A 21,659-nucleotide genomic window follows, 5' to 3' on the forward strand; every position below is an offset into this window, starting at 1 on the left:
TTACAGTTCATTACAGTCAACAGAAGAAATCATAATGTCAGACAAAACATGATTAGGTATTCAAAGTTACTTCCTCATCTAAACAGAGAAACTATTTGGATTGAGAAAGGATCAGGCATTTTTATCCTATTTGTACTAAATACAACATGAAAGTATGAGGCATTCTAGTAAGGCCAATGTGGCTATCTGTGGATTTTTTAGGGTAAAATCTGTGTAAATCTATAAACCTAATACTAAAACCGTAGATCTCACTATCTCCAAACAATAAGGGCACTCTCTTTCTCTTTGCTGCTTGGATCAAATAATTAATTAATATGCACAATATTATATGTATATATATATATAAAAAACACACTCAAAATTGCAACTTGAGAGCTGAACACAAGTATTAGAATCATCAATACAGTGGTAGGTTTAGGTTGGACATCAGGAAAAATGTCTTTACAGAAAGGACTGTTAAGCACTGGAATAGACTCCCTAGGAAGGCGACTGAGTCACCATCCCTGAATGTGTTTAAAAACCATTTGGATGTGGTGCTCAGGGACATGATTTAGCAGAGGGTTGCTAGAATTAGGGTAGTATGGTTAGGTTATTGTTGGACTTAATGATCTTTAAGGTCTTTTCCAACCTGAGCAAGAAGGAAAGCATTGATTGAAAATCTGTAAAGTAAGCAACTAATGGAAGAGAAATAAATAAAAAACAAGTGGGTCCCTTTTTCCAGACAGAACGTTTTGATTATATTTGATTATTTGATGACGCTTAGATCCAAAACTGCTGCTGAGTAGCTACATATGTAAGAGCGTAGAAATCGTCTGAGATATCTTTGTATTGACTGTAGACTATTTGCAAAAAACACAGTGGGAGATTAATTTTGAAGTTTTATTTGAGTCTAATAGAATGATACAGGATCATTTTCAGAAGAAATGAATCAACATTAGAACATTTTTCTATCCTATTATCCAATGTTATACACAAAGTTTTATAACCATCAGCTTAGAAATTTAAAGATCCATGATAGGGTTATGGTAAAATTGATTACTTCTGATAATATTGTATTCCATAATAAAAAAAAATAAAAATAGCTCTATGCTGGTATAACAGTCATATTTAAACTCTTAAAGATAAATACTTATGCTTTGATAATATTTTGTTATAAGTACAGTAATATAACATGGTGGACTACAGTATTTATGTTGAATATTGATTCTAACTTGAATTAATTTCTTTTTTTTTTTTCCTATCTTATTTGCTAAAATAAGTATTAGTTTTATGTATTTCCCAATAGCTCCATTATAGATATTAGTATGCTGGTGTTGTAACAGGTGTTTATGTTTATGTTTATAGGAAAGAAGATTTATTTTAGTTTTATCATCTTACAAACAATAAATAGATTATTAAGTACTTCTGACAATTGTATTCTACTTTGTCACACAAGTGCTTTTATATAATGAAGCATTATACAAATAAGAATATTTAACTTTGTTTTATGAATATATTCAACAGTGAGAGCGAAAGTCAACTTTGGAAATAGTTTAAAGCTTGTGGATGACAGAATATTTACAATAACAATTTATGGCTTATATTCCTTCTTCTGTACTTGCAAGACCCAGGTTTTCTGTGCCCAGAGTGGGGATCTTGATATCCAAAGCAGCACAGTCTTAGATTACTCTTTTTTTTTTTTTCTTTTTTCTTTTTTCTTTTTCTTTTTTTTTCTTTTCTCTTTTTTCTTTTTTTTTTTCTTTTTCAAATGGAGAATGCTCATCCTCTCAAATAATGATAGGCCTGGTATGATTTTTCAGAAAATCACCACATCCAAGATTTCGATCTTTATTTTTGTGCTTGAATGTGGTATGACCTCCTTTTTAAAAACTGAGTTGATTTTGGTTGCTGAGAACTTATGGAAAAAAATAAGTGATCAAACAATAACTAATCTCTAGTACTCCTTTGGGAAGCATACATGCCTGCAAGCTGTTTAAAGTGAGGTCCCCAGCCTACAAGGTAGTCATAATTTTGATCCGCATCTGACATATTTGAGCCTAAGGAGCTGAGAGATCCTGCTAAAGAGCCAGTGCCCTCAAATGCATATGTCTGAAGTGAGTCATATGGAGGAGCACTAGGGTCTGTATTGGCTTCTTCAAGCTTTTCTGAAATGAATTGCCTGAAAATAGCGCTATCAGGACCAACCTGCAGAGACTGTCTGTAGAGACTGTGGATTTCTGTGGTGATTTTCTTTCGAGGTTTGTGTGTTCTCAAGACAGTGCGTGTCCTCAGTGCTGAAATGTCAAAAGCTTCTGTGTCCTCCTCACCACCTCCTTCATCATCATACCTGACAATGTTCTCTCTGAATTCTTCCACTTTCTCTGGAAAAAGAGTCTTCTTCCTCTGCTGTCTTATGCCTATAATCGCCGAAAAGAACACTGACAAGACAAACAAACAAAACAAAACAAAAAGAAAGTGAGGGAAAATATAAACAAAGCCAGAGACTTTGAATGTGCCTACAAAGCCTTTAAAAATAATAATGTTTCTTAATATCACTGCAATTGCAAAGTGAAACTATCTTATCAAATTTATAGAACTGTGATTGTTACAGATTTTATGGTTTTGAACTGAATATAGTATGTGGTGGAAAAACTGCTACAGAGGGACTTATAAAATGGGTGAATGAAATGGAGTAATTCTTTGAGTAGATGAGAGTTGGAAGCAGTGATGGAAACAGATTATGTTTTTTGAAACTGCTTTGTTTTATCACATAATATATCAATTTTATATTCAAAATTTAAAGTTTTTAATCTCTCTTTCACATTAGAGACCCAGGAAGAACAGATGAAAAATGAGGCAAAGAGCTAAATATCCTCCTCAATTGGCCAAAAATAATTCAGTTCCACAGATCATGCAGGGTGTGGCTCAATTTTTTTATACAACATTGATTTAGAAATTTGAGGACTATAGCTAAATTTTGTGTAATGCTGTAGCAGTGGAGGCTTATGAATAAGAACAGCTCCAATTTTAACATATGAGAATCTTTTTTCTTTTTTTAAATATATTTTAAGGATTTTTTTAAATCTTATACCATTTCATTTTTAGCTGAACAATTCAGTTTAAATATTCTATAACATTCAGAGAGATTAATGTTTCCCTGCAGAAAGGATCTGTATGTCGCTGGTGGACAACAGGTTGGCCATGAGTCAGCAGTGTGCCCTTGTGGCCAAGAAGGCCAATGATATCTTGGAGTGCATTAACAAGAATATAGCCAGCAGGTTGAGGGAGGTGATCCGTTCCCGTCTGCCTCTCCCTAGTGAGGCCACATTTGAAGTGCTGTGTCCATGTTTGGGCTCCCCAGTACAAGAAAGACAGGGAGCTAGTGGAGAGAGTCCAGCTGAGAGCCACAGATCTGATCTGGGGCCTGAACGTATCTCCGTTATGAGGAAAGGCTGTGAGACTTGGAGCTGTTCAGCCTCGAGAAGGAAGACTAAGAGGAGATCTTATAAACTCTTATAAATATCTAAAGGATGGATGTCAGGTGCTCTAACTGTAAGTTATGAACTCAGGATATAACATGACATAACTGCCAATCATGACGGGGTTTTACCACCCTTAGGGATATGAAGCATCTTATTTCCCCTCATACTGTTTCATGAGACCTTGAAATACTAGCATAAAACTTGGAAGCACTGGAAACAAAAACTTTTATAATGTTATTATAATTATATATAATTATAATTATTAAATTATATTTAAAAAACAAGCAACTATGTAGTACTCCTAGTTCTCAAAGTCCTTTGTGTAGTGAACAGTTACAACAGTAAATATCATAATATCAACTAAAGTAAAAAATGAATAAAATTTAATGCTCATCTGTAAGTTGCAAATTGTTCAATTTTGAATTGTCCTAAGTATACATGAGAGGGCTTAATTCATTACTTAACTAATGGATATTAACTTCTGTCTAATTTTTTTAAATCTATATTCTTACTTTAACTTTTATGGTATTCATAGCCCCAGTAGACAGCAACTGTTTTCTTCTGAGAGAGATCTGTCTGCAAGTGACCAAGATGGCCTTGATAAAGAAGTGGCAGTGACTACTTTGCGTGGTCCTCAACTCTGTAAATGCATAGCAAGTGACCAGGTTCAGATATCCTGCAACAAGCCTCGAAATACACTTTGGCCCATTTGTGAGCATGCACAGACTAAAAGGTAAGTACTTCAGTCAAGGGAGCCTGCATTCTAATTTTCAGCTCAGTCAAGGTGACTCTGGAAGTGCAGGGAAGTCTAGAAACAGCCAATCCCTATTATATATTCCTGTTTTCTCTTTTGAAAACCAGGAGTGAGAAGTGGTGGATCTACTGTATTCTGGACCTTGCTATGGAGTCAAGAATTGACTCATTTCTGGCAAGATTACTTCCATTTAGATATAACAATAACAAAGTACTCTTTCATTGTTTTAATCACCCTATCTACTCAAATTGTTCAGAGAGAGAAGTAATTTTTTTTTATTTTTTTATTTTTTTAGAACTGTGGTTTTTCTCCATTTTCCTGCATGTTATATAATCCTAAGAGTCCAAAGACATATAAACTCCTTATTCATAACTCATAAGCATGCTGCTGCAGTGCAATACATGCTGCTGTAGGACTATGTTATGGGTACATTCTAGGAGAAATTTCAGTGAGTTCTCATCCAGAGATTCAGTTGAAAGATCAAAAGTAAAATAACAGGAAATAATTGGATCTAAATTCTATGCCTTGTGCTAAGGTAAAGAAGGCCATAAGCTTGTGGATAGAATGCAGAATATGGGTGATGTTCACTTGTTCAATGTAATTTTTCCCTAATCTAACATTAAAATAATTCCAATATCTGTCTGGAACTTCTTATTTTCTTGTATTGATACCACAACAAATAAAAATACTATATCAGAATAGTTGCCAGACATCATTTTCAATCCTGTTTTCTTATGCTTAGTGATAACATGCTTTATATGCTGTTAATCTTAGATTAGCTGAGGTCATACTGTATAATGAGGGTAGATAAAAGAATGTTCTTTACATCCTTATGAATTTTCATGTGAAAAGCAAACAACAAAAGAAAAATCGGGTTTATTTACAATTGTTTTATATTTTTTTCACTGATACGAAAGTCTATAAATGTTAATACTGTATTTGCTCTCACTAACAAATACATTGAGACGTTTATCTCTGAAAATTTGTTTCATAAGTCAATGAGACTTCTGCTCTTATTCCTTTTTTCTAAACATTCTATTTGAGCTGTCAGATAGTTTGTTGCAGTTTACCTGCTTGTTTTGTTTATGATTATATTTTTTTCTATTTCTTAGAAGTTTCTGAAAAACGGGTTATGCTAAGTTTTTACAATTTAAAATGATGATTTGATACCAGTGAAATCTGTTTTTACCTTCATTTTCTGATGTTGGGTTTGTTTGTTTGTAGAGTTGCACTATTGGTTGAAAAATTGTTTCCCTAAGATTTGGTTATTTGGTGATATTTTGGGGTATGGTATTTCCTGTGATATTTTATTGTAAAGCATAACATGGATATGCCATATTATTCCACAAGTAACAGAAGATGAAGTTGGAAAGTCCTTCCCTGCGGCTTTATTCTCATCAGCTTGATTGATAAAACAAACCTACCCAGCTTAATCACCTTTCTTTCTTTCTTTCCTGGCCTCAAACTACAAAATCTTAACCATAACTCAGGCATAGATTTGGGAGAGATAGTTAGTCTTTGGTGAATAATTTCTACAACGGGCCTGCTGTTATACTATGTCAGTGTCAAGTCATTCATCAATCACTTCAGGGATATTGTGTCCTATTCCCTTTTTTTGAAAAAGAGAAAATGTAGTTGAGATAATTGCATGCTTTCCAGGGAAAAAAAAGCTGTTTCCCTGAGTACTGTGACTACACTGTGTCTTGCAGGGCTGAAAATGCCAGACTAGACTGTGCAGACTGTTTTGTGAGTGTCATTTGCTGACTATGCATAATTGAGGCTTCACAAGCACATCTCGTATCTGTTTAAGGTGCCTTCTTTTCACATCCACACTTTGCAAGTAGTAGTAGAGGATAATTTTATGTCTCTTGAGAGGGAAAAAACGTCCAACATCTGAATAAAATGTTATCTGAAAATGCTGTTATTACAGAATTGCAGAAAAGCTGAGTTTGGAAGATTATTTCTGGAGGTCAGGTGGCCCAACTCCTTCTCAAGCAGGGCCACCCAAAGCCATGTCCAGGCAGCTTCTGGCAATCTCCAAGGAGACCCCCCAACCCCCCAACAACCTCTCTGGATAATTTTTGTTAGTGTCAGACACCTGCATAGTGCATAAGTTCTCCCCAGTGTACAGGGGGAACCTCCTATGCTCCAGTTTGTGCCCATTGCCTCTTGTCCTGGCACAGTGTATCACTGAAAAGAGCCTGGCTCCATCTTCTTTACACCTTTCCTTCAATTACTTTTAACATGTTGATAAGATTTCCCCTAAGCGTCCTCTTTCCTATGCTGAGCAGTCTGGACAGAGGAACATCCTGCTTGTTTCTAGAGAGAAACAAGCTTTCTCTGAGAGAATTTTCTTTAATTAAATTACACTTATCTTAGCTATGTATTTGGCATAACTAAGGAAGAATGAGCATTTCTCTACCAAAGGTACCTTTTACTAACCTATCTCCTTTCATAACTGTGTCAGCTTTACCTGGGCTCAGTACAGACTTTGCCTTTCCAGATCTTTATTCATGTCAGTGCTGGAGAAATAAATAGAATCATGGATCAACTAAAGCCAACTTTTATAGCATTGTGTTAGGAATCAAATTTTACGGAAAACTGGAAAGAATAGCATTGCTTTAGAAAGCAGAAAAGAAACAAGAGATCTACATTATTATGTTTTTTTCCTCAATAAGACAGTATTTCTATTTTTCCCCAGTCTAGGAATCACTTTTGCCACATAATCTGAACTACTGTAGAAGAAAACACAACCATATATCTTACTCATACTTACCCAGGAGTATTAGTAGGCAAGCCAAAACAGCAACTAAAGCTTCTGTGCTGAGGCCTATGGAATACAGGAAAGCTCCATAACGACAGTATAAGGTGTTCACTTCAGTATCACAGTCACAGACAGTGACAGTGAGTGTATTTGTGCTTGTAAGTGGTGGAGATCCATTATCCAGAATTAAGATTGGCAAGAAGAAATAAAACTGCTCTTGTCTACTGAAGCCACTTACTGCTGTGAAAATTCCAGCTGTGTTATCTAGAAGATAAATTATACATGATATACATTTCGCATTTTGCAACAATAAAAATGCAGTGGAATCCAACCTGTTTAAAAACAATGCTAAATATGATAGATGTTAAGAAAGTAAGTCCAGTTATGGACATGTGCCCTTTGCTTGTGTGAACTGTGAATAATGCATTTATTTTGTCATATATTTTCCAGTTTCACTAATAAAATTTGTTTTTAAAGCTGTATTTTTAATGTTCAGAGCTAAAAAACATCCCACTGCTCTGGCCAATCAGCTGATTCTTACAATGATGCTGTGTATATAATCCAGCAGTTTGCAGATGAAATATAGAAATTTACCTGTGAAAGGTCTCCAAAAGTGTGCCTGACAGCACACAGAGAGAGCATGTGGAAACCGAAAGAACAGAAAGCAAAGAAGTCCACTAATATAATATTTTATTTCTTTCCCTAATTCAAAACTTGATCTAGCTGAGCTCTTATTATCTAAATGAAGGAAAAGCTGCTAGAGGCTCTCACCTTGCTTTGTATTTAACTATAAGCATTCAGAAATCAGTTCTGTATAAAGCCCAATAAGCAGATTAAGTTCAGCTTCTGCTGCATATCAATGAACTTGAATCTGAAACTTAGCTTGGAAAACAAAATAACCTTAACTAAATCTGTGTAAAATGGAAAAAAGAAAAAAGTAAAAAAAAAAAATCTGACGTGAATATTTATATAATGGCAGGGAGAATTACTACTTATGTGCATATGTGTAGAAAGAAAAAAAAAAGCACAAGTTTTTGCAATTATCTCTACAAAATATTTATGCAAGCAATCTACTGAAGTTCTTTCATGTTTCTAAGTCAAATTTTAGGGAGATAAAATGCTTCAGATCTGTTGATTTTCTCTTGCTTCTCCCTGGACCTCTTCCAGATCACCTAGCTACTCGTGTGAAATTCTGTAGAAAGATAAAGATTGTGGATTGAAAATATGATGATTGAAAAGATTTTTTTTTCTCACCAATAGCCACTGGATGCACTGTCTTGTGTAATGCTTTGCTATGATTTTGGGCAGAATGAGAAAAGGTGGGAATGTCTTATTCTTCTTATAGAATTTGACCTTTATTTAGGAAGTTATCTCCTGCTGGCACTGAGTGAGACATTAATGAAGATGGAAGATGAAAAGCATATTAAAACATTTAATTTAACTTTGGACATAATGAGAAAAGCAGTTTGCCATTTAACATGGTCTAAACATTCCAGAGCTTATTTTCATTGATTTAGTCACCTAGCCAGAACACTAGGATACACTTGTGTGATGGCATCAGTAATGAAGGAATGTAGATTAAACTTTTAGGAAAACAGATCACATTTCTATTTATCATAGAATCCTAGAATGACTTAGTTTGGAAGGGACCTTAAAGATCCTGATGTGGGCTGATTTACCACCCACTAAATCAGGCTGCCCAGGGCCCCATAAAACCTGGCCTTCAAGACCTAAAGGGATGGGGCATTCACAACTTCTCTGGGCAGCTTCTCCCAGTGCCCGACCACCTTCCCCCTTGTCCTATCACTATTTAAAGGCTGTTTAAAAGTCAATTTTCCTCCTATTTATAAGCTCCCCTCAAGTACTAGAAGGCTGAATTGAGGTCTCCATAGAGACTTCTCCTCCCTTCTTGCTGATGTGGTGAAATAACAGATTTGTACTAACAGCAATTTCTTCCTGGCAGTCTTGTTGCATAGATAAGTAGTAATGGGATGTACCAACTTTCTTGTTAAAATTGTCTCTTAGATTAGGAGTATAAACTGAAAGGAATAACTATATTTTTCATCTAAGATTTTTTACTTTCTTTGACATGCTTTACTTTCTTTTGCTGCTTAGTTACAATGACATTTTCATTTTAAGTGAATAATTTTCTAATTGCTAATGTGAGGGGGGTGATGTCCATGCATCTTCATTAGAGTTTTTAATGACTCTACCTTGATTATCTTTGACAGTAAAACGCGAGTTGTTTGTGGCCTCCTGAGCCAACAAGAAGTAAAATTGGTGACTTTCTGCGGAGTCATCTTTGTCCACTGCACTGATGCTCTGAATTAGCTGGAAAGAGATAAGCACAGTTGTTTAATAATTAAAGTGTCTAACGCTCCTTTAAAATTGTAAAAGAGCATATCAGATGTAATGTTAAACGGTTAATGCTAGAAATTATATTTGCAAATACATATTAAGTACACGATATCTGTTCACAAATATCCAGCTCCCATACCCAAAAAGTCAATTCAAGACTGGTATTCTGCAAATATTTTACTTTGTGTTCTTTTTTCCATCAGTTTGGGAGAGATGGGCTTTAAAATCTTCAGAAAATATAAGATTTCCCAGATCAAAAGACAAGGGGCAAATTAGATTTCCATAAATGAAAAGAAGCAGAAAAGAATCATACACTTGAATGAATTCCTCTATACAAAATATATTCCTTTGAGCCCACAAACACATTGATCTGATATATTGTAGCAGCAGCAAGGGAGATGTTTACAAATTCATGTGCTGAATTGTTGATTATAAATATTATAACAGACTGATTATGGATTTTCTTGGCCTATTTCTGGTCAGGAATATAAAATTGCCTTCATTTACAAATGTGTCATGACCAAATGAAATCAAAACATATAGCGTTCATTATATTTTATCTCTGTAAATAAGTAAAAACCTTATATTTAATGAATTCTAAATGTTTCTGCTAATAATAAAAATGTGGGGGTTTTTTTTTGTTTGTTTGTTTATTTACTTTTACCAGTAAATATTTAATTAACTGGGCATCCGCATATAGTAGTGAAAATAATCACTGATATCATTGATTATAAGGAAATCTAGCTGATGAAAAGCCAAAAAAACCCACCATATCTAATTTTAACTTAATTTTATTAGTCATCTTGTGTCTTGCAGATATTTCTATCTAATAGTCTTGCACTTTCAACTTTCCCCAAACTGGAAATCACACAAATGCTACAAGCACTACTTTAAAAGCAAAAACAACAGTAAGTCAGCAGAAGCGACTACAGCCTTCCACCTGCGCCTTTGAAGACTCCTTCCTGATTAAGATTTCTTTTAATGAAAGAGTTAGGAATTCAATGTTTGTTTTCCTTTAAAGCAAGCTAAGTTTGAAATCCACAAAACAGTGTAAAGAGTGGTGTATACCCCCAGAAGCTTTGTATTCTTAATATTCTTCCCTTCTTATATGCAAAATTTAGTTCAAACCTGTAATTTCAAAATATTTTATTGCTAATAATGAGAGTAGTGATTACACCTGGTGACAGTGTACAAAGGCTATAGCTTAGAGTAAAGGCCAATCAGAATACATTGTGCTTACGTAGATTTATCATGCTTTTACATTCTAAGAGATGTCAGTGAGGGCATTGCCCCAACATTAATCACATACCCGTAGAACTCAAGTAAAGATTTTCTTTCTCTCCTTCTGTATCAAATGAGTAGTTTTCATTTTTACTCTAACTGATGACTAATTTATTAAAGGTAAAGCAGTAAGTAAATTAATGCTTTTTTCTTGTCTCTAGTTTAAAAAGCTCTGCATATGTAATCAGTAACAAAAATTACTAAGTAAGCTGCAACACTGAAGTCATTTCATATGTGATCTCCAAATAATATGACCTCAGAATTGCCAGGATTAATATGTATTAGAGAAGCATTAATTCAGTTTGTATCCAGTGCAGCTTGTCTTCAGCTAAGTTCTGTTTCCTGCATAACAGAAATGCTATGGGGTTTAACCCAACATCCACAAAATATAGGTCTATTTTGGATGCTTAGCTTGCTTACTCAAGATGCGAGTTGTCTCATAGTTTACTTCAAATTTTTGTCCCACAAATTAAAAGTTAAATAACTAATGCCGTCAGAATTGAGCTTTCTGGGAAATATATTTTTACTGTGATGTCTCTGGAATAGTTTTGGCTCATTTTACATCCTGATTGTTTTTATAGTTTCTTGCTTTTAGAATTCAACCCTTTGTCGCAATTGCAAATATCTAAGAAGAAGAAAATAAAGGGTTCTGGTCATCTTCTGCCAAGCTTACAAGAAGTTATAAATTCAAAGAGAATCCCAGTTTTTAGATACCTTACTAATACTGTTATATTGATTTGACACTAGTTGTAGCTGCAGTTGGGTGGAAAGCTATTCTTCATAGCTACTTTCAGGCTCAAGTTATTTTGAGACTAATATATTTAATGCTGGTAGGGCAGATAAAGTGGTTTTTTTGTTTGTTTGTTTGTTTTTTTGGTTTGGTTTGGTTTGTTTTTTTTTTCCCTTCAATGAAAGAAAGAAAAAAACATGTTGTGGTCAATATATAACTGACTTATGGGTTGTGAGATATTACAAATAGTGAAAAATACGTTCAAAATATCTGATAAGTATGATCACAGAATCACAGAATCACAGAATCAACCGGGTTGGAAGGGACCTCAAGGATCATGTAGTTCCAACCCCCCTGCCTAGCAGGGCCACCAAACATACACATTTAGATCAGGTTGCCCAGGACGCCGTCCAACCTGGCCTTGAACACGTCCAAGGACGGGGCATCCACAACCTCCCTGGGCAGCCTGTTCCAGGGCCTAACCACTCTCCTTGTAAAGAACTTCCCCCTAACGTCCAACCTAAATCTTCCCTCCTTCAACTTGGATCCATTTCCCCTAGTCCTGCTATTGTCAGCCCTTTTGAAGAGTTTACTCCCCTCCTGGGTGTAGGTTCCCTTCAGGTATTGATAGGCTGCAATAAGGTCGCCCCGCAGCCTTCTCTTCTCCAGGCTGAACAAGCCCAACTCCCTCAGCCTGTCCTCATAGGGGAGGTGCTCCAGCCCCCTGATCATCTTAGTCGCCCTCCTCTGGACCCTTTCCAAAATCTCCATGTCTTTCTTGTACTGAGTGGATTTAGATGATGAGTGGATTTAGAATGTTGCCAAAATAAGACTATACTTTTTGCACTCATTTCTATTGTAAAATTTCAGAAGACTGTCTCTCAGTCATAAAAAACAACAAAATCTTTTTATATATATATTTTTCAGAGGATAAACCAAAGTTGTCTGTAACTCTTGCAAAATTCCTTTACAAAGACAGGAAGGTTCACCAGTAAGTAAAGTTTATTTGAATCTTACAGGAAAAAAAAAGGAAGTATTTTTCTCAGTTTTTAGGTATTTTATACTGCCTCTAGGACTGGCTATTTAGAACATTACTAATTATTTATTTTTATTTGTGATTCATTGTATATTCTTTATTATAGCAATGTATACTCTAGGACTACATATTATGTCACTCTTTTATTGTGTATCAGGAAGGACTCAAGAAAAAGTCATTAAAATAAAATTTAACTTTTGACATTATCTTTCCTTCTTCAGTGCTTTTCTCTTCTCAAAGCTTTGTAAGCTGGGAGATGCAAATCTATTACAACGTATCTCATGAAAGCAGACACAAGTCAGCTGTGAGAAATTAGAATTCTGGAGGTATCCAGAATATCTCTCAGCATATCCTTTCCAGCTAAAAAGAATGAGAAAGCTACTTTAAAAATTGAAATGAGATAGAATATCAATACAAGCTTTGACCCCAGCTCGTACTCTCTAAGCAGATTCCTGGAGTCTTTGTAGATGATTGCAGAAGTTTGCCTAAACAAAGACATGTGACGTACTGATTAAGCTCCTCCCTTGCTTAAACTGACTCTTCTGAAGTTGTATTATTCAAAGAACAACCACTGCAACTTACAAAATCACTTTATAACCTCTAGGCTTCTAGCTGATGAAAAGGAATAAACATTCTAATACGGGTGCAAAAGAATTAAAATCAAAAGAGAAAAAATAGCTGATGTGTCTCCTATATGTCTATCAGTTCAGTTGTAAGTTGTAAACATTAAGGATAATAACAGTCTCTAAGTGGTTATTATGCATATCAGTAGCAACTTTCTGTTGTTGCTCTAAAATAATTTGCTAATGAGAAGTCAATTTAACTAGCTCTTTGAATGGTCTCCACATGTCAAACTAAAGCCATCTGAGACTCTCACGAACTGTTATTGATGAAAAAAAAAAAAGGGGGAAGGGGAGTAATAAAACTAAAAAGTAATTTAGAGTACCTTTTTGTTTGTACATTGAAATGGAAGATCTTTTTCATCCTTCATTCAAACTTTATAATGTTAAACATAACTATTTTTTTTACTTTTTAATTAAAAAATGCTTTTTAAGAGAAATCACGAGTGGGCTTATATGCAGATGTTATTTATTAAAAAACAACTGTGGAGTAATAAAAGCCTTGGAAGATAAACAATCTGAGCTTTTTTATATTGTAGACAAGTGCAGAAATAGATTACAAATACAAATTTTATAGGTTTCCATGTTTTATTAATTGATATTGAGTTATTTAATTTCAAGCATTAACTGTTGATTTAATAAATCTATATTGGTTTACTTTTATATATGATATAAATATGTATTCATATTATTTTTTGTCAAAAATTAAGACTGTTTTCTATGTATTGTGAAACTTTTTAGAATTATCAGTATTATTTTGTTTCAATTAAGGGGGAAAATACATATCAGACTTCTGAAATTGGTATTTCACATTATACACATATCAACAGAACTGATTTTGAAATTAGACAAAACGCATCCTATGCCTGCAATACTGCAGTAGTCAATAATAGAGAAAACATTAATATCTCCAATTAAATTTTCATAATAATGAGAAAAATGTCTGCTAACTCATTCACACTTACCTGACCTGGTACTGCATTTTCACAAACAAATGTTTCATAATATTTAGGAAATTCTGGTGCATGGTCATTTACATCAAGAACTTGGATATATACATTTGCTTCTGAAATTTTTTCAGGATTTCCTAGTGATTAAAAAAGGCAGAAATTCAATGTTACGTATTAACTACTATATATTTTGAGGTAATGTAACATTAGAAAACTTTATTACATCTGATGGAGAAGAAAGTAGCCACTGAGACCTACAGACACATTACATACTAAACTGTTTTTATTTATTTTGTTCAAATTTAACCTGTAAAATGATTTAGCATGTTCTTTTGAAGTTAGAACAAAAAATATAATCTTAATTGCTAAAACAGAACAAAAAGTGCTGAGATTTTTCTTTTTGTTTTAATAGAGTTCTATCTACAAAAAGGTGTTGGGTTTTGTTTGTTGTTGTTGTTGTTGTTTGTTTGTCTTAATTATCCAATACATCATGTTAAAATACAAAAATATATATTGAAATATGTAAGGATATTTCTCATAAAAGTTTAGATTTTTCACTCTTCCATTTACTGAGTTGGAAATGGAATTCAGTGTAAAAATAAAATCTGATTTGGAGAAATTAGATGAGGTTTAGTTCATGCAGAATGGCTTGATGTACTAACAAAGGATGTTGTAGTGACTGGTCACAAGCTTTTAAGAAAATGAATTACATTTTCTTGCTACCGTTACTTAGATGATGCTCTTTTACCATATTACACTCCTGTCATGGTATTTCAAGATTTTTACCTTTTTAGTGAAAACCATATCAAAAACTTAAATACTTGCAAAATATTTCTGCCACTGTCAGCCATATATATTACTTCCATTGGACACTGATACTTAATCCTAGTAAATAGGATACTATTTACCTAGTAAATAGTAAAGCAAGAAATTTGACTACTTCAAAGCATATACTTGTAAATAAGTCAGAGTTTACCTACTCACTGGTAGACTTAATAGACTGAGATTACAATTTTGTTCTGAGTATTATTTGCACAACAGATTTAATTCTCAGGCATTTGGTACTTGTGAAAACTGTACTGCCTCTGTTACATGGGTGACTTTGCTACTGCATCTTTAGATAAGAAAAAACTATATCAGTATATCTTCCTCCCCTACGAAAAGGAAATTAAAATTTGTCTGTATAAGGAACTTCTATTCCTGCACTTACTGCATTTATACAAAGCTACATTGCTGTAACTATCTTAGATGAGGAAAAACCACGCTCTATAAAATTGTGTGTGTATTAGGTCTAAACAAAATATGCAATACAAATGTTCATAAGAGTCACCTAACTCTGGTTTCAGCTGGGCTAGAGATAATTTTATTTAGCTGGTATGGTGTTATGTCTTGGATTTAGGAAGAAAATAATATTGATAACACACTAATGTTTTAGTTATTGCAGAACAATACATACACTAAGTCAGGGATTTTCCTACTTCTCATACTTTCTTGCTAGTGATAGAGCCAGAGGAGCTGAGAAGGGATGGAACCATTACAGAAGACTCATAACCTGTTTAGCCTAACTTTCTTGTATGTTTCTTAATTATAACATCTGTATATTCATTGATTACACAACTGGTCATACTCAACCTTTACAAAGAACAGCTGAAGAGTCAAATAAGGTGTGCCACCCTTTATGTCAATGACCAGCAGGAGTGCATGGAGATCAGTATCGGGAGGGATAAGGACCTGACAGAGTTTGTGAGTTGTGATTAACTGGAGAGAAAGGACAGGTGACATTGTAGTGGGGGTCTAGTACAGGCCACCTGATCAGGAAGGATAAGTGGATGAGGCCCTGTACAGATAGATAGGTCTCACATTCACAAGCCCTGGTGATCACAGGGAAATTTAACCACACCTATACCTGCTGGAGAAACAGTACAGCAGAGCATATGCAATTGAGAAGGTTTCTGCAGTGCATTGATGGTAGTTTCCTTCTCCAAGTGGCTGAGGAACCAATGAGGAGAGATATTGTACTGGACCTTATTCTCACCAACAAAGAAGGGCTTGCTAGGAATGTGAAAGTAAAAGGCAACCTTGATTTCAGTGACCACGAAATGGCCAAGATCCTTAAGGCAGTAAGGAGAGTGCAAGTTCACAGCCCTGGAATTTGGGAGAACAGACAATGGCTTTTTCAAAGATATACTTGGTAGAGTACGTCAGGACAAAGCCCTAGGTGGAAGAGAGGCTCAAGAAAGCAGGTTAATATTCAAAGATCACTTTCTCCAAGCTCAGGAGAGATGCATCTTAATAAAGAGGAAGTCAGGTGAAAGTAGGTCCAGTAGACCTGCGTGAAAGAACAAAGAGATCGTGGTCAAATTTAAACAAAAAAAAAAAAAAAAACATTCATAGGGTAGAAAAAAGGACAAGTAACCTGGAATGAATACAGAGATGTTTTCTGCGTAGCTAGTAATTAAATTAGGAAAACCAAAACCTAGACAGAATTGAATCTTTCCAGGAAAAAAGCAACAAAAAAGACTTCTACAAATACCTCAATAACAAAAGAGAGACTAGGAGAAAATGTGAGTGCTCTCTTAAGAAAAGAGAAGATATGGTTATGCAGGACAATGAAAAGACTGAGGTACTGAATGCCCTGTTTGGCTCAGTCTTTACAGCAAGACTTCTTTAGGAATCCCAGATCTTAGCAGCCTGGCTGAATGGCTGGAGCTAGGAAGACGTGTCCTTGGTAGAAGATTAAGTTGAGGAATACTTGAAGAAATTGGATATACACAACTCCATGATCACTGGTGGCATGCACCCAGGAGAGCTGAGGGAGCTGGCAGCAGTGATTGTAAGTCTACACTTGTACAAGCTGGATGAGCAGACAGTGATGTGGATCAAAAACTAGCTGAACAACCAGACGCAGATGGTTGTAGTCAGTGGCACAAAGTCTCGTTGGAGGCCTGGAACAAACAGAGGTTCTGTCCCAGTTAACATCTTCGTTAATTGTCTCAATAACATGATAGAGTGCATTCTTAGCATATTTTGCATGTGACCTGAAACAGGAGGAAATTACTTACCAGAGTGCCATGCAGCCATCTAGAGGGAACCTGACAGGCTGTAGAGTTGTGACGACAAAAAACTGTATGAAGTTCAACAAGAAGTGCAGAGTTCAGTACCTGGAGAATAACAACCCCAGGCACCAGTATACGAGTGCTACTCAACTCCAAAGCAGCTCTGCAGAAAAAGACTTGGGGGCACTGGTGAACACCAAGTCGAGCATGAGTCACAAAGAGTGTGATTAATCCAGCTCCTCTCAGTTTTGGAAATGGTAGCAAAGCCCGCTCCTGAGAAATGATATCCAACCTTGACTAAATCCCCCCGAGTTTTATTGTTTAGTATGATATCACATGGTATAGAATAATGTTTTGGTCAGTTTGGGTCAACTGTCATGGTTCTGTTCCCTCCCTGGCAGGCCCTCAGACTTTTCAGTGGCAGGGAGATGCAGAAATATATTGATGTATTATCAACATTATTTTCAATCTAGATCCAAGACAGCACTATGCCAGGTACTATGAAGAAAATTGACTCTATTCCTGCTGAAATCAGGACACACCTGAAATTAACAGAAAAAAAGATCTGCACATACTGAATACTCTTGGAGGAGTCTATCATCTATCAGCAGATTCAATCCTCACTTACATGGCACTAATCATCACTTAGCTCTTAGAAAGTTCTGTTTTCTCCCCGGTGTAACACATTACTGCAGGAGGCAAGAATTTTCATGGCAACAGTATCATTCACATTAACTGTATTGTAGGATAAGGGCCATATGCAAGACATTTTCCAGTGAATAAAATCATCTTTAAAAATTCCACGAACCCTAAATATCTGTTAGCCTAAATACCTGACAATATCACAAACTGTTCTGTCTAAAACACAAGCATGCTACTTGCAAGAATATTCATTATAGCACCTCATGATCTGTGTTAGTATCACTGCTTCTGCCTCATTCAGAAGACCCAAAGGAATTTTCTTAAAACAGTCAAATGGGCATTAAAGAGAAAATCTTTCTGCCTTATCTGAAACTGTAGGATTTGGGTGGTTCTTACATTGTTTTTTAAATATATAATTACCTCATTGCTTGCAAAAATGTTTGGTTTTTGGTTTTTATTTTTGATCTTATGGAATTTGTGCTGAAACTTTTGAGTCTTTTGCCAAAGTGGCAGCAAAAGCAACTAAAATAGAGAAAAACAACTGGATGCTCAGCAGTTTCACATTGCTATTTCTCCTGTGAAATCACTAGATAATATAAGAGCAATGAAACAATGCTTGGCTAAGTTTTGAAATAAATATAAAAAGTAACGCATAACCCTTTTAGTAATGATATTGTAGGACTGAATCTGTTTTACATAGGTCAAGATTTCATGTATAAGGCAGAGATGTGGCTTGACTGGTACCTAAAGAAAAGTTTTATGATTCTTACTGGGAGTTGGGGAGTACCTTTGGTGGCTTCATGCGTACACAAAGTGGCATGGAAAGAGCCCAAATACTTAGCCCAGTTCCTAACTTGCTTGCTCCCAAAATTTATGTATTCCACATTGGATGCCTACTGTCAAATACTTGAACAAGCACAGCACCATGCGGAATGTAGCTGTCATTCCCATCTGTTTTCTTTCACCAACTGACCTACACATCTTTTTCACATCATCACTATTTTTGGATTGTCTTTTTTTGTTTTGGACTTTTATTTTAACCTCAATTTATGGTAAAATAGCAAGAAAAATCATTCCCCGCATTGCCATTGGAAAATAACACTGTAGTAGAAGTCTGTTTTTCATGGGAAGTGGGGAAAACACTAGAAGTTAAAGGTAATGTAATATTTGTGCTTCCTAACAGATCATTAGCTTTTTTACACTGAAAACTGATTAATAGTTCCTGCTCCATCCCTGGATGTGTTCAGGGACAGATTGGATGGGGCAGTCTGATCTGGCGAGTGGCAGCTCTGTCCACAGCAGGAAGTTGATACTACATGATCTTTCAGGTCCTTCCCAACCTAAATCATTCTGTGATTCAAATCCTTCTGAAATCATAGGAGTTCAGTAACAGGCAATACTGATTTTTCTTTTATTCTTTATACAGAAAAATGGTTGTCAGAATCTCAATACCGTTAATATACATTAGATTTATTAAATTACTACAGTAATCTAAAGATCTTTGTCACAATCTCCAAGAGAGATCACAACTTGAAAATAAAATTATGTGAGAACAGAATATCAGATGCAATAAGCTGGATCGGTGTTAAGAATGAGTTTGGTGGTCTAATTACTAAGAATCAAAATAATTTACCAATTAATTTTGGAGCTGGGGGGGGGGGGAGAGGGGAAACAAAGCAGTAGCACTCCAGAGGTACAAAATAGAACTCAATACTTGCAGGGTATTAAAAAGTTTGGAATTAGTACCAGCCAGTAAAAGGAAATTTGAATTAAAAAATAATAATAATGCTGAAGCAGGTTTCTTTAGTTGCTACTTTATAATATATACATAATATATAAAATATACAAAATATTTAAAAGAAACTATAAAAAAGAAAAAATAAAAACAAATCAAAACAAAAAAAGAAACAAATGTAAAACGTAAGAAGTCTATCAACAAAATTATATGTGTTCAAAGTGATAATTAATTATATGCTCCAAGACTGAAACCTTCAAAGAGCTGCACATTCTGCAGTCATGCAGTAGTTTTGAAACACACTATAAATGAATATTTGCAGAACTCTATAGACAAATGATTTGTCTCTTTAGGGTGAGTGTAGATAAATCTAGTATTAATTTTAGAACAGACATATAGATAAATGGAGATCGAAGTAAGCTCAAGGCAATTGCTATCACCGAGAACTTTTGTCATTCACCCCTAAACTTTTGTCATTCACCCCTAGTTTGACTGAGAAGTTGTGACAGATATTACTCTTCCAAATAATAATAATAAAAAGTTTATCAATTATCATATAACTTATTAAATCATTGCCAAGTAAATCTGATTGCTTAAGGATTTTTTGCTCTCATGCATGGCTAGAATGCTTCTATTTATGCTTTGCCCTTTTACTCAGTGGAAGCTGAGTAAAAAACAAGAACACCTGATCAAATTTTACTTGATTTCTCTTGATCTGGAACCATCTTTTAGCATAAAGTAGAACAAGACTCTACACATTGCAGATTCCCACTGCTTAAGTTTAAGGTCCAGTAAATAAGGTCTGCTTTTGGGTACCTTTAAAATAATTTATCCCAACAGGATGAGAATAGGATGATGAAGACACAAATCTTGCAACAGAAGACAGGTCTCTAATCTCTGATCCTTGTTATCACAATAGAGGCAGAAGGTTTGAGTCCTGTACAAATGCCGAGACATCAATGGCCTACAGAGATGCTACTTCCGTAACAAAGTTATGAAATGTATCTCAACTACAATTAATAGGTAGTATGGATGAAGTCTAATGTCATTTTGATTTGGCTTCAGTGGAGATACAATGTCATCCACAAAATGTCTCATGCACACAGCATATTTTATGACTATATTCAAGGAATAAAATGCTACTAGTTCGTAATATAAATCACTTCAGGTATGACCATACCAAGGTGACCTAACTTCAATGCTTTTGAATGTAGTTTTATAGACAGTGATCTTATCATCATTAAAGAAATAAAGAATAAGTATATGAAAATAATGAGGGCTCAGTTCCTCTACAATAACTTTTGTTGCTATGAAAGATCCACTTTCTCCTGCTGCTGAAGAGACATTCGTTTCTAACATTTGATTCTTTCCTTTTTTATTGTTTAGCTAAACAGAAAAATCCAGACCAAAGTCATCCTGCTGTGTTTCTATAGTGCTATTCAAGATACGATAAAAAATATGCCAGAGATCAGTTTTATCATCACCTGCTAGCTGCCCAGCTACATGAAAAGTAAGATATATTTATGTTTTAAAAGTCCCAGAGAAGCTGAAAAGGAAGATAATACCATAAATTCCCAAATACAAAATAAAGACTTCAGTGAAAATTGCTGCCAGCTCTGCTGCATTGAACCTCTAGCAGTACTATTCTGACACAGATACAGTGGATGCTTCCTTCTGGGAAAAGTGCAACCAATGAATATATGTTTAAAGCAGATTTACCAATAAATATTTTTTTACTGAGATTCAGGAATAAAAAAGCATGCTAAAAGTATTTAGAAAATCTGTCTAATCTATTGATTAGCCTCCAGTTTTGTATGTTTCTTCTCCCTAAGAAGAATGTGAAGTTATTAAATACTATCCCAATAATCCCGTTAAATCACTTTGTAAGTCAATAGTTAGTTGTTAATTTTCTGAGGCATTGTCTCAGAGTTAGGGCAAGCAGATAACCAGAAGTGCAAATACAGGCAATTTGCATTTGACTTTCAAACAAACTGACAGGTGAACCCTATATAAAGGATGTTTCAGAGATTAAATTGGCACTTAAAGTCTAGCTGATTTAAGTCTTATCATTCAGAATTAATTTGAGCCACAAGTTTCTGACTGGTGTTAAATTAGACCCTGGCTAATTTTATACTAGTCAAAAATCTGGTGTGAAATTAACCAGGGTCTAATTTAACATAAGTGCTTTCACTACAGGAGCAATTCATATGCTTCAGTCTAACTTGAAAGCATTACAGTTTCAATCCTATTACAATTTCTTTATATACATATA

General features: G+C 34.9%; 1 protein-coding gene across 1 annotated transcript in view; it reads right to left on the reverse strand.

Annotated features, from left to right (window-relative positions):
- Nucleotides 1–1,926: 1,926 nt before the first annotated feature.
- LOC306944807 (cadherin-19-like) overlaps nt 1,927–21,659 on the reverse strand; it is a gene marked incomplete at both ends in the record, with an annotated part of 43,417 nt that continues 23,684 nt past the window's right edge. The window contains 4 exons of the mRNA XM_079533409.1: nt 1,927–2,417; nt 6,992–7,243; nt 9,193–9,310; nt 13,970–14,091. Coding sequence (XP_079389535.1) covers nt 1,927–2,417; nt 6,992–7,243; nt 9,193–9,310; nt 13,970–14,091 — 983 coding nt within the window. The remainder of the gene's footprint in view (nt 2,418–6,991; nt 7,244–9,192; nt 9,311–13,969; nt 14,092–21,659) is intronic.

Source organism: Tetrao urogallus (genome assembly GCF_951394365.1).
Source record: "Tetrao urogallus genome assembly, chromosome: 3".
Lineage (NCBI taxonomy): Eukaryota > Metazoa > Chordata > Aves > Galliformes > Phasianidae > Tetrao > Tetrao urogallus.